Source organism: Pipra filicauda, unplaced genomic scaffold (genome assembly GCF_003945595.2).
Source record: "Pipra filicauda isolate LSUMZ 115617 unplaced genomic scaffold, ASM394559v2 scaffold295_size919547_pilon, whole genome shotgun sequence".
Lineage (NCBI taxonomy): Eukaryota > Metazoa > Chordata > Aves > Passeriformes > Pipridae > Pipra > Pipra filicauda.
The window spans coordinates 489,489-503,034 of NW_024104415.1; the positions used below are offsets into that span (position 1 = coordinate 489,489).

Here is a 13,546-nt window from a genome sequence, read left to right on the forward strand (position 1 = left end):
AACTTTGAACTCCTTCTTTCATTCCCTCAGAAAGGGTTGTGCTCCCACATCCCTCTTCCCTTCCCACGGAATATTTAAAGCTGGAAAACCCAGGAGATCCCCTCAACCCCCACTTCCTCCACTGGGCAGAGCCCCCCTGCGCCCCTGTTTTATTCACCCCCCAGCCATCTCCATCCTCTCCAACCTTTTCCTGCTGTTCCAGAGAAGTGAGGGATTAGGCAGGAGCAGGCAGGGCAGATTTGGTTCATTGGTTTATTCGAAGCAAATACAAAAATACAGAGGCAAATCCTTTCTGCTCTCATTACTGACATCCAAAGCCTGCCATACATTCAAATCAAAAGGTTGCCCTTTTCATCACTAAAATGCTCATTTTGTAAATAGATTCTACATAGAAAACATTTTTTTAGTCAATTAATAGCATAGAAAATACTGTTAGAGGAGCTCTTGGCTTTCCCAGTGTTTTGGATCCCATCCCAACCCTGGCACACACAAAATAACCTTTAAAAATACTTTACCATTAGGACACCAAATCTAACCAGTAGATTCAAAAATAAACATAAAATCATAAAAATCTCCTTTGACAGAATCAACATCCTGACTGTGGACACAGCAGAGTCAGAGCACATGTGGAAAACAGGGATTTGGGAATGTTGCAGCGAGAGGAAGATCCACCAGCCCCAGCACCACCCGGCTACTGGGAGCCAGCACAGCACCAGTAACCCCATGCTGGGGAGAGTCTGGGCAGCTCTGGGGCTTCTGCACAGCAGGAATTGTTCATCACCTTCCCTCTCCTGGCAGCAAAGCCGAGGATTTACCAGAATTTGGGAAGAGACAAAAATAATCAGGGATTTTTTATTTTTGTTTTAGTTTCTCCAATTCTGTGCTCTGAGGGGGAACCTGCTGAGGGGCTGCTCCAGGACACCCTGACTCAGCCCTCAGTTACCACACCAATTCCAAAGAAAAGGGAAGTTCCTGGTTCTGGAAGAGTTCCAGGAGGAGGAGGATGCTGGCAGACTCATTTCACACCTTTACCAGCACCTCAGGCTGTTGCAGCATCATCCCAGAAAGTCTCTTTCATATCTAAAAACTTCCAATAAACTCCAACAAATGCAGCTTTGCCAAACAGCAGTCACAGTTTTAGCAAATATCTCCCAAATCTCTCTCAGTGTCTAGAGCAGCTGTTTGCATGGATACAAAAAAACCTCTAAATACATTGTTTTACCAAAATTTTTTTACCCAAACTTATAAACAATTCTTTTTAAACCAGAAGGCAATCCAGGGAGACCTAGAAAGAAGTGCTGTGCAAGAGAACCTTTAAAAATCAGCAAACTTATTAAACTGCCCAACTTATTAAAAATCCCATTCTTTTAATGGGTCACAGACCCAGAATGACTTATTCCATGAAAAACACAAATTGTGGGATAGGGCTTGGCCCCCCTTCACTTGCCAAAACGTGATTTCAGTCCCTGTGCCTCTTCCAGGTGTGTGCAGGTGGGTGGGATGGGGATTCCAGGGGTAGGAGCAGCAGCTTTTGCTTGGCACATTTCCTGGATCATGCTCTGTGTGCCAGGTGGGACGAAGTCCTGTGAATCCTGCAGCTTCTCCCTGTTGGATTCAAACTGCCCAGCGAGGTCAGTAGCTTTCCCAAATCCAAAAGTTTCTGCCCCCGGGGTGGTTTGAGGGAGGCTGCCAGCTCTGCCAAGCTTACCAGTGGCAGGTAAAAACCTTCCTGTTGGGAATATCCCTGAGCCTTAAAAAGCAGGAAAGAGAGGGGTGAAGGTTTGCAGGGCTCTAATAAACCAGCAGGGCAAACCCAGCTTTAGAAGTGGGTTAATGAAACAAAAAATAAACCCAGAAAACAACTAAAATTTCAGTTCAGAGAGCACTGAACATTCATCCAAGAGGTTTTAGCCCAAATCAGGAGCATCCTGCATCCTCCAGGGGAACACCTTCCATGGTCACCTGCCCTCGGAGCCGGATCCCACAGCCTCCCCTTCCTGCAGCAGCCAGAGGGACCAGGCTGGGGGTTACAGAGCAGAGGCAGAGGCAGCCCCAGCATCCCAATCCAGGCTGAGTAGATCCATGGAGCAGATCCAGCCAAGGATCCCCCGACACCTCCTCCTCTACTTGGCGCCGCCTGCTGCTCGTGCCAATCTCAGCTGCCAGATCTCAGCTTGATTAGAAACCTGTTAATTCCTCATGATCAGACTTAATTAGATGCATTCCTCCCCGTGCAGGCAGTTCCCTTCCCAAGGATTTGTAAAGGCAGCAATCGAGGCTGTGCAAATTAAGAGCATCACGGTGGCTCCTGGCAGGCGCCCCGGATTCCTTCCTGCATTCTGCCCGGGATCAGCCGAACAGAAAGAGGTTGTTTCCAAAAAAAGCCTGTCCCTGGTCACACAGAGCTTTTTCCTTTAATATCCAGCTTGCTGCCAGCATCAGACTCCTTGCTCATTTGCTCCTCGGTGAAAGTGATGTAGGAATACACCAGGCTTCCAGCAATACTGCAAAAAACAGTTGGGGATGAGATACATGGATCAGCCACACAGCCCTGCCCATCAGCTGCCAAGGAAAAGCCGGAACTATGGGACTGAGATCTGCTGAAAGCATCAGTCTGCATGAAAAGTCCCTGTTTTCCTCCTAAATCCAGGTGTTTTGTGTAATTCCTGCCCAAACACTTCCTAGCCTGGTCCCAAACCTAATGCTAGATCTGTTCCACCCCCAAAGGGATCCTGCTGAAGGACAGGGAATGAACTTTCACAATAGGAACACACACAGAGAAGAAAGGAGACTGTTAAAAAAGCTAAATAAACAAAAAAAAATACTTTTTTGCTGCCTTAATTCCCTGACTCTGGTTGGCAACTCTGAGAAAACTCAAGTTTGCTGATAAAATACTCCTGTGAGTCCTCCTAGCTTTAAGACAAGCTGAGTCTGGGAGTTCCCCATAAATACACTTCCATGCTTTTTTTTTTCTTTTTTGAAAAAAAACTCATTGAATCAGTCAAACCAGTTTCATCCCAATTTCCACTGACAAATCAGAAATAAACAGCCAAGGCCTGACGTTCTTACCTGATATTTAGACCAATGAAGTTCATCCATGTAAAAATATAGTCTCCTCCAAGAAACATCCCAATATAGGTTATTAAAATATTCTGCAAAAGAATAAGATTTGAGGAACAAGAGCACAAGTCTGAGACAAGGGAATGCTCCATGCATGGAAATGGGAAACTCTTGGATGCAGAGTGTGGGATATGGAGGAATGGGGGCTGCAGCAGCTGGTTAACACGATTTCCAAGGAATAATGAGTGAGGTGCTCACCTGACATTTCCCCTGGGATCAGGGAAAGCCACTCACCTTAATGCAGCCAACTATTGTAGTTGTAAGAGCAGAGTTATACTGAGTGCAAAGAACCGTGGAATACATCAAAATAAATCTGCGGAGGAAGATCCAACATCATCCCATCAACCTAGGCTATGGAAGGAGTCCCAGCCCAGAGCACGGGCTTGGAACAAGGTGAGCTTTAAGGTCCCTCCCAACCCAAACCATTCCAGGATTCCATGATCCCTTCCCCTCCTTTCTCCAGCAGTATTTATAGCATCCCTTTTTTGGCTAAACCTGCACCGAAGGAGGGTAGGAGATAATTCCCACCTGCCACAGCTCTCAGAAATAGGGTCCTTATCAGGACTGAAGGTTTATTATTAATTTTTATTAGTAATAGGGCACCAAAATTCCCTATTTCTGGAACAGAGATGCCTGCCCTGCTCCCATCCCAGCACCCAGATCCTTACCCCATCACACACGACAGCATGAACTGCACGAGGAAGAATGTGTCTGCCCAGCCCTGGTATTCCATTGCCTGCAGGAAACACCAGCCTTTAGAGGAGGAAGCACAGGAATTCCCAGCAAGACAAGGAACAATCCCCCAGCCTTGGCTTTCATGCCACAGCAGGAAAAACCAACCCAAATCTGAGCCTGGTGTGACATCCTGGGCTGAGGAAGGCTGGATCCACACGAGCATCACTTCCAGCTGCAGCACCCAGCTCATCCCTCCTGAAAAAAGCAGGGACCAACGGTGCCACAAGCCAGAGGAACCAGAAGAGACATTCCCTGCTGATTATTACCCAGAATTGGACAATTTTGGAATTCATTCATTGCAAACCACAATACTCAGACAGCACATCTCAAGGGAATTGTAACCTCTGGAGATGGTGCTGACTACGTGACTAAAGGCAGCCTGGAATTCATGAAAGGGTTTTTGCCTTGTGCTTTTGGTTTTTTGGAATACCTGGAGTGCTGGGTCCAGCACTGGGCTCCCCGGTGCCAGAGACAGGGACAGACTGAGTGGAGTCCAGAGGGGTCACTAAGATCCTGCAGGGAGTGGAGCATCTCCTTGAGGAGAGGCTGGGAGAGCTGGGACTGCTTGGCTAGAGCAGAGCAGGCTTGGGGGATCCCACCCAGGTGTACAAACACCGGTGGGAGGGAGCTAAGGGGATGGAGTCCAGTTCTTCCAGAGGTGCTCAGAGGCCACAGGCACACATGGACACACAGGAGGGTCCCTCTGGATGTCAGGAGACACCTTGTGAGGGTGACTGAGCGCTGGCAGAGGTTGCCCAGGGCAGTGCCAGAGTATCCATCCCTGGAGATACCCAGAACCCAGCTGGAGTACTCACATGCTCTAGGGGGACCAGAGGAACTCCAGAGATCCCTGCCAGCCTTAACCAGGAGGCAAAGGCAGAGCAGGTTGAGAACTGGTTCGCCCATTCCCTTCCCAGCTGGACAGGGCTGCCAAGCTCCCGGGGATCCTGCCAGGCAGCTGGGAAAGCACTTCCCACCAGAGACACGAAATGCTAGCCTAGGAGGGCCCTTCCTGCAGGTCATCCATCCCTGTCACCCCAGGAATTACTTGCAGGGCACACCCATTTCTTCTCTCACAAAGCAGCACATTGTTACCTTGGATGCTGCTGAATGAATACAAGACTTCCCAAATCCACAGGCATGGGAAAGGGTCCCAGCACCCCCCACCCAGGACGGAGCCCCCAGCACCGGCCACAGGCCCCTCACAAGGGGGTTTTCATGGAGCTGCACACGCGGAGTTTCCTGGCGGCAGCCCCGGCACAGAGCAGAGCTTTGTCCAGCACCACAGCCGGGAGCTCAGCCCAGAGAAAGAAGTTTATTCAGGGAAAAAGAAAAAAAAAAAAGGCCATTTCTCTCTCTGGGCTGAACAGAGGCTGCACAGAGCACACAGAGCAACGTTTTGCTGCCCCTGCGCCAGCTCCTGCTTCTAAATGAGCACTTTATCCCCAAATCCTGCCCTCAGAGCTGCTTGCTGGGAAGGGCAGGTCTCAGCTACCTTCAGCCCCTACCATCCCTTCTCCTTGCAAATCCCAGTCCATTATCCCAGGGCATTAAGCTCACAATGAGGACAAAGTCACCAGGCTCTGCAGGGTGGGGATGGACAGCAGGGGGGCTGCCAGGGCCCCCACAGGGTCACCCATGGGGTAGGTGACATCTCCAGCCTTTGCCATCTTAATTCCCTCCACAGGAAGAGGGAGATGCCCAATGAACAGGCATGAAAAAGGAGTCTCTGGCTCAGCAGGGCCAGCCCAGTACAGCTGTACATCAGGGAGTGCAAAAAAAATACAAATAAACAAAAAAATAATAGTAATAGCTAGTAAGAATAAGAGTAATTTCACAAATACAGGACCACAGGTAAATCAACCCTGATAGAGCAGCACAGGCAAACTGACTCTCAGAGCAACTCAACAAAACCACCTCAGCAGAGGGAAGGACAGAAAAAAGTTTGAAGAAACTCATTTTTTTCCAAAAATACTTAAACTTCTTTAAATAATATTTGGTTTTGCTTATTGCTCTCCACTTCCCCATTCCTCAGGCATTACAAAAATGCTTGAATGGAGCAACTCTGTGGATTTAAGTCCAACGTAAGGCTTGCAGTTACTTGCTGCTGACGTGGTTTTGGGGTAGTGACCCCACCATCCCTTCCCCCACCTCCTCCTCATTATCCCATTCTCTTCATATGACATTGTGCCACAAAAAGCATGGATTTTGGACAGGAATCCTACCTTCTGCGCGTCTCCAGTGAAGTAGGCAATGGTCAGGGTGGGGAGGATCATGAACAGTGCATTGTAATAGAGCAGACCATATTTTCCCAGCTCCTGGAATCAAGAAATATCCATGTATTTAACTTGGAACATAAAATCTTATTCATATTGCTACTGAGAGTGGGGCTTGTAAGGTAAATCCAAATTCTCCAGGACAGAGGAGTTGAAGGGTGGGGGTTTTTATATATATCAGAGAATCCCAGAATGGTTTGGGTTGGAAGGGAACTTAAAGCTCATCTATGCCACCCCCTGGGCAGGGACACCTTCCACTAGACCAGGTTGCTCCAAGCCCCGTCCAACCTGGCCTTGGACACTTCCAGGGATGGGGCAGCCACAGTTTCTCTGGGCAACCTGTGCCAGGACCTCACCACCCTCACAGGGAAGAATTTCTTCCCAATATCCCATCTAAGCCTGCCCTCTTGCAGTGGGAAGCCATTCCCCCTTGTCCTGTCCCTCCAGGCCCTTGTCTAAAGTCCCTCCCAAACTCTGGACAGGAGATTTTGGGAGAGCAATAGGGCGTCACCAGGAAAGCCTCACTCCTTTGCCCTCTCAGATGCAGGTTGGTGGCAAACGAAGCCCAGCCCTGAAATGCCAGAGGGAAGGTCATCCTACCTTTGAATCCAGCTTCTGTTTCACATAGGCACCATTTGCAGCTGTTAAGGCATCGTTAATAAGGATAAAAATATATCCTTCCAGGTCGAATGCCAAGTCAGCACTGGGAAAGGGGAAAACCAGAAGTTAAAGCTCTAAGCTGGGCAGAGACAACGCTTGGAAGATTCCTTCCACCTCCTGTTGAGCCAGTAAGTTGTCAGGAAAAGTTAATCATGGGAGGAGGGGTGGGGATTTGGTTCAGTAAAACATTCTTTCCTACTAGAGAGCACGTCTGGGGGGGGGGGAAGTTAGTGTTTAATCTGCCTTCTTGGGACATTGGATTCTCTTTAGCTTGGACCCTTTGCAGACACAGGATGGGGACAGCAAACTGGGAGCTCACCTGGCAGCTACGAAGGCGCCAAAGATCATAGCAAATACTGTCATCTGAATGCTCCAGGAAAACTTCTTCCTGGAAAAGAGAGGCCGGAGGACATGGCCGTCAGCCACAGTTCAGTCCTTGGGGAAGTACTGCCAGGGCTTTGGAGAGGAACAGGGGACACACATGGAAAGGGGGAGAAAACCCCAAGGAAACCAACCCGTGCAAGAGCCACGAGTAAAAGACACTTTTAGACAACTCTCTCTGTAATTTAAAAATAAATAACTTGGTCTCGATGAGGTGTGAGTTTATGGAGAGCTGAAACCCTGCCTGGTGCAGAGAAGGGCTCAGCTAGGCACGGAGCAGCTCCCAGCCCCATGGAGCCAGTCCTGGGTAAAGGGCTGTCGGCACATGGTGGGAGCAGTATGGGGGTCCCTGCAGGCACCAAGGGCTGGTACAACACTCTCCACATCCAAAACAGTGCTGCACAGCCAGGCTGCTGCAAGTGGAGACAGAGCACAAACCTCTGCCCCGCCTGGCAACTCCGCAGGGCCCCGCGTGTCTCCCAGCTCCCTCCGGGCACGGGAAAGGGCTGTGCAGATCAAGGCAAGTAGCTCCCTGTATCACTTCCTCCGCCCACCCTCGCTCCCAAAACCCAGCCCGGAGCCAAAACCCCTGGCCACACAACAGCTCCCTCACACTGGGCATCATCCCAACACCTCCCAGCTTCTGTAACTAACCAGGATCTGTCACCGGGAGAAGGGGCTGGAAAGACTCACTTGAGTAAGAATCCTTCGGCAAACATCGTAAACAGGATGGAAAACCTTCGCAGGACAGTGAACATGGGCAGGCTGCAGGAGGAAGAGGCAGCAGGGTAAGAGGTTGTTCCTCCCTCCCCACTGCAAAATGCAGCTCTGTGGCCACTCTGGAGCGGGTGCCGGGATATGGGCTCTGGAGAACAGAGCATGGGCAAGCCTTGCCTGTTCTCTTATGAAAATGGCATTACTCTCCTCCCCAAAAGGTATCACTTCTATCAGACCCTATCAGGGCAGGGTGCCCTGGGGACACCCCCACACCCTCACCCACAGTGGGTGAGGGCCAGACCCATGTCCCTCCATGCCTGCTGGCTGTGGGAAGCATTTGAGAACATGCACGTGGCACATATTGGCATGGGCAGAGAAGGAAGAGCATCACCCCGAGTGGCTCCTGCCAGGGTCACCCACAGCCTTGCACAGCCCCAGGGCCCAGCAGCAGCTGCCTGGGGTTCTTGGGGACCCCACAAGGACCCCATTAAACACACTCCCCCATACAAAAAAACATCCATACTTCAGTTTCTTTGTGCTGAACAGTCCTGTGATCTGGTTCCCGAAATACAGAAGAGGTAGAGGAAATGTCTAGAAATAAGAGGGATAAAGCTGAGTGAGCAACCGCAGGAAGCTGGGGAGCTCCCAGAGCACCCTCAGAGGATAAATATAGATATGAAGTTATTCCCACCCGGCCATGGAAACGTTCACACACACACACATGTGTGGCTCCTCAGCCCAGAGCTGCTCGGTGGCCACAGGATCCCGGGAACACAGACACAGGGATTCCACTGCCAAACAGCCCGTGGTGCCACTGGGGGTGAGGGGATGGGGCAGAGACACTCGGCTGGCCCTGAGGCAGAGGAGAGGTGCCCAGGGAGGGGAGTTGGGTGCCCAGGGAGGGGTCTTACCCGCCGTGGGACATGTCTGTCGAGGTCAGGGAACTTCACCACCCGCAGCGCTTTGCCCGCCCAGAGCACGGCCACTGTTGCCAGCATCTGCAAGAGAGGGGGGGGTCACCCCACAGCCCCCCAAATGGGAGGTCTGGGGGGACAGGGCATCCTACTCACCTGGCCCAGCCCTACGCATAGCGAGGAGGGGAACCTGCAGGCAGAAAGCAGAGATCAGGGGGGGTCCCCACACTGGGGGGCACCCACACCGGGGGTCCCAGAGGCCACACACCCCACTGTGTGTGTGTGTGTGTAGGGGGACAGCAGCAACCCCGTCCCCCCAAACCTGAGAGCTCACAGCCATGGGGGGCACTGCCCAGCCGAGCCGGGGAGTCCCCACGGGAAAAGGGGACACGCAGGGAGGGAGTGGCAGTGCAATGGGCTCCTGGGGGGGAGGAGAGAGGGCACGGGTGGAGGGGAGAGCCCCACATTAGGGGGTGCATAGGGGGTGTCAGGGGCTGTGCAGGACCCCAGGGCGGGGGGGGCGTTCATGGGGGTCCCCGGCCCCCAAGGACGAGAGGAGTGCATGGCGGGGTCCCCATGCTGGTCCCCCGGGAGGGGGGTGTCCAGTGCCCATTCCCCTGGGGGGGCTCCGCGATGCCGATTCCGTAGAGAGTCCCCACGCCGAGCCCCCGAGGGAGGTCCCAAAGCCGATCCCCCCGAGTGGGGGGGTCCCGACAGCGCTCCCCGGGGGGGTCCCGCCGGCCCGGCCGTACCCGTAGGTGGTGAGGACGCTCTTGTTGACCACGACGATGAGGAAGGAGCTGAGGCCGTAGAAGGCGGCGGCCATGAGGCGCAGGCAGAGCGGCGGGGCCGGCGCCGCCATGCCCCGCTCCGCATCGCCGGGCGCGGGGGCTCCGGCGGGGGCTCCCCCCTCGGCCGCCCCCTCGGGCGCCCCCCCGGCACCGGCTGCGGGGCGTCTGCGCGACTCGACCGACATGGCTGGGGCGGGACCGGGGCGGGAGCGGGCGGGCGGGCAGCGCGGGGAGGGGCCGCGCAGGCGCCGCGGAACGGGGGGAGCGGGGGCAGAGACTGGGGGGCGTCGGGCTGGGGGCTGGTGTGGGGGGGGTCCAGTGTGTGTGGGGGGGCTGGTATGGGAGGGGCGTCCGGCGCAGCGGGGGCATTGCACGGGAGTCTGGTATGGGGGAGCACCGGCGGAGGGGGTGATGGCACAGGGGGCTGGTATGGGGGGGTCTGGTATCGAGGGGTCCGGCACGGGAGGGCATCGCACGGGGGGCTGGTATGAGGAGGGCTGGTAGGGGGGGCATTGACGGGGGGCATAGAATGAGGGGGCTGTAGGGGGGGCATTGCAAGAGGGGCAGGGGTCTGGCGCGGGGGCGCTTCTGGTATCGGGGGTACAGCACGAGGGGGCGTGGCATTGCATAGGGGTGGTTTATGGGGGGACACAGCACAGGGGTCTGGTATGGGGGGGCATGGGGGGGGGCCTGAGAGGGGGACCATTGCCAAGGAGGGCACCGGGCACGGCAGTGGGCTGGCAGCACTGCAGGGACAAGGGGACGCCAAAAACACATGTCCTCTCTCTGGGCAGGGAGACGACGGTCCTTCCCTCCCTCTCCACAGCAGAATCGGGGGCAGGGGAATCAGACCCACTCTGGCACTGCTGTCCCAGACACTGTGGCTATGGGGGCCCAGCACCCTGCTGGGTGTTGCCCTCAGGTGACCCCACACGCAGGATTTTGGCACTAGCCCTTCCCTTTCCGAGATTAAATCTTACCCTCCAGGCCATGCTCTACCAAGTGGAAAAATCCCTAAACAAGCCAGCTTGAAGCACAAAACCACCTCCGTCCTACAGGGTTATAGTGGAGAGAACGGATTTTGCTGGGAAACAGGACTGACACACTCACCTCAATCTGTCACTGCTGGGGAATCTGCTTCCCATCATCCTGATCCAAGCCGAGGAGCCAGATCCTACCAAGCACCAGCTCATGGTCCCCATGGGGCAGTTCAGGGGGTCTGTGTCCTGCAGCCCTTGGAGGGATAGGACAGAGATGGAGGGACAAAGCTGCAGCAATGGAGATGCTGCAGTGGGTGGCTGTGGAGGAGATGGAGGGTGGGCATGGGGGCTTGATGCAGGGGGATGTGGGATGAGCCCCAGTTCGGCAGCCACAGCACTTCCATGGGATCTTAGGTTGGAAAAGACCATGAAATCCAACTGCTCCCTCAGCACTAACAAGGCCACCACTAGCCCATGTCCTCAGTTCCACACCCAGACATCTGTTAAATCCCTCCAGGGTCATTTCTGGGGTCTTTCCCAATGTGAGGAGGGAAGGCAGCAGTGAGACATTCATTGCCTGTGGCCATGACGGTGTTTACAGAGGAAACAGCCCTTTTTGGAGAGCTTTATTGCCAATTATCTACCTGCCACGACCTGCCTGGGCACAGCCAAACCCCGCAGCCTCCAGTGGAAAATGTGGTGTCGTGGCCCCACAGGCACACTCAGCTCACCCTCCCCTTGCAGCGAAAAGTAAACTCTTTGCCCAAACTTTCTTTTTCCTGGCTGATTCATGTCCCTGTTGCTGCCCCACTGATGGGGAAGGAGCAGGAGCAGGAGCTGTTCCCTGGCATGGCTCACAGGAAGGACAAGCTGACTTTAAAGTCCAGGAGCAATTTCTCCATATCTTGGGTGTCCTTTTGCCCTGGCCAAAAATCACAGTCAAAACCTCTTTCTCATTGGCATCAGCTTCCTTGTTCCTGCACTGAGCCCTATCCATCCTTATCAACCTGCTGTGCGGGCTTGGACTTGGGAGTATTTATTCCTCCAGCAGCAGAGAGGAACCTAATCCTGCACGGATGCCAGTGCCAGCGGAATTGACGCAAGCAGCACTGATTCCCAGGGCTGCCCTCCCTCTGGCACAGCCGTGTCCCCCAGGGAGCCCCATTGGGGTGCAGGGAAGCCCCCATGGGTGCAGCATCCACAGTGCAGATGCCACTGTGGTGGTTTCAAGGTCAAATATTTGAATGTCACCCCCACAACGGAGCCAGCACGGCGAGAAGGGGACGAGCCTGCGCTCCCAGGATGGCCATATCTGTGCCACCTACATCCTTGGCGTCCCCAGTATCCCCCATGCCAAGCACAACTCTGAGTATGACACAAGTGCTCCACTTTTAGCAGCAGAGCCGGGTCTGTCCCGACCTTTCCTTCCTGCTGATCTCAGCCTCTGAGTCAGGGCAGGAATCCGAGCGTGCCCACCAAAAATAACAAATGTTAAATTAATCCAGTTTAATCTTAATCTCATTTGACAACCAGCTCAGCCGGGGGTGCTCCCCGGTGTCCAACTGACCAGGACTCCGGGATGGGGGGAAAGGGAAAAGGGCTCCGGAGCCCGGCCCCCCACACGGTATGGGGACAGAGGGAAGTATGGGGGGCACGGGGGTGGTGGCAGGAGCCAGCAGCTCCCGGTGACAGTGGCAATGGGGGTGGCACGGGGGCCAGGCGGGGCTGGTCCCGGCACAGCGAGGAAGTCACGGTGAGATCCCTATCGCCTGCGCGGGGGCGGCCGGGAAAGGCACGGTACAGCGGGGGCGGGAGTGGGGCCGCCTGAATTCAGGGCTGACAGTGCCCCCAAAACCTGGGTCCTGCTGTGCAGGGGGAAGAGGTAACTAACCCCAACCCTGACTAGTATGCCAGACTGGGGAGCACCTGGATCCCGAGGGAAAGAGGCACTAAGGGCTGTAGGCACTGTCCTGGGTGTGCTGGGAGAAGCCTGCACGGCTAGGCTGTGTCATGCCAGCCCCTGGAGGGACTCTCTGTATGGCATTTCCACTTCTGGACATAGAATCACAGAATCCTGGAATGCTTTGGGTTGGAAGGAACCTTAAAGATCACACAGTCCCACCCTCTGTCATGGGCAGGGACACCTTCCACTATCCCAAGGTTGCTCCAAGCCCCATCCAACCTTGAACACTTCCAGGGATGGGGCAGCCACAGCTCTGGGCAACATGTGCCAGGGCCTCACCACCCTCACAGCCAGGAATTTCTCCCTAAATCTAATCTAACCCTCCCCCCTCAGTCTAAAGCCTTATATCTGGCTGTAAGGAATATCTAAACAAACCACAAAGAGCCCCGAATGAACAAGAGGCGTGATGGGGTTTGGAATGATGGAGCAGTGTAGCTGCCTCAGAAGAAGGCAATAGCAACTGAGAATCCTCAGCATGGGAAGGATAAATCCATGGGAAAGAGTCTGGCATGAGGGCTCACTCTGCTTCCGCCCTGCTACGCACTGAGCTGCAGCTCGACATGACTGCTCAGGAAGAGATAAGGAGACATCAGTTTAACCAGCACCAGAAGGAACCAGCAGCTCAGAGGGGCTGTGACACCTGTCCTAGGAAGGCACACTGCTCCACATGCCACTACTCTGTGCTGGCTCCAGATGTGCTGCCCTGGCTCCAGATGTGCTTGTCCTTGGGGCTGCCCCAGCCCCAGATGACTTAAACGGGCTCCAGATGTGCACACTTACCATCCTCTCCCAGCTGTGCAGCCCCGGCCCCAGCTGTGTGTCCCCACACACCCAGAACATGCCAAAATGAAAATTCCCACTGAAACCCTCCCAGTCCTGCTCCTGACTATACATTACCATAGTCGTATAGACGTGTTATATACATTACTATACATTACCATAGCCATACAGACACATTATATACATTACTATAATCACACGTTATAGTTTCATCACCCAGTGAGGTTTT

General features: G+C 54.0%; 1 protein-coding gene across 1 annotated transcript; it reads right to left on the reverse strand.

Annotated features, from left to right (window-relative positions):
• Positions 1 to 234: 234 nt before the first annotated feature.
• SLC35D1 (solute carrier family 35 member D1) lies at positions 235 to 9,741 on the reverse strand. The gene is made up of 12 exons (XM_027719094.2): positions 9,556 to 9,741; positions 8,960 to 8,993; positions 8,801 to 8,887; positions 8,413 to 8,480; positions 7,866 to 7,937; positions 7,111 to 7,179; positions 6,732 to 6,834; positions 6,081 to 6,173; positions 3,789 to 3,856; positions 3,355 to 3,433; positions 3,070 to 3,152; positions 235 to 2,504 (listed from the first exon to the last, which is right to left on the reverse strand). Exons 1-12 carry the CDS (start codon positions 9,663 to 9,665, stop codon positions 2,396 to 2,398), a joined length of 975 nt encoding a protein of 324 aa, XP_027574895.1. The 5' UTR covers positions 9,666 to 9,741; the 3' UTR covers positions 235 to 2,395.
• Between the last annotated feature and the right edge of the window lie 3,805 nt (positions 9,742 to 13,546).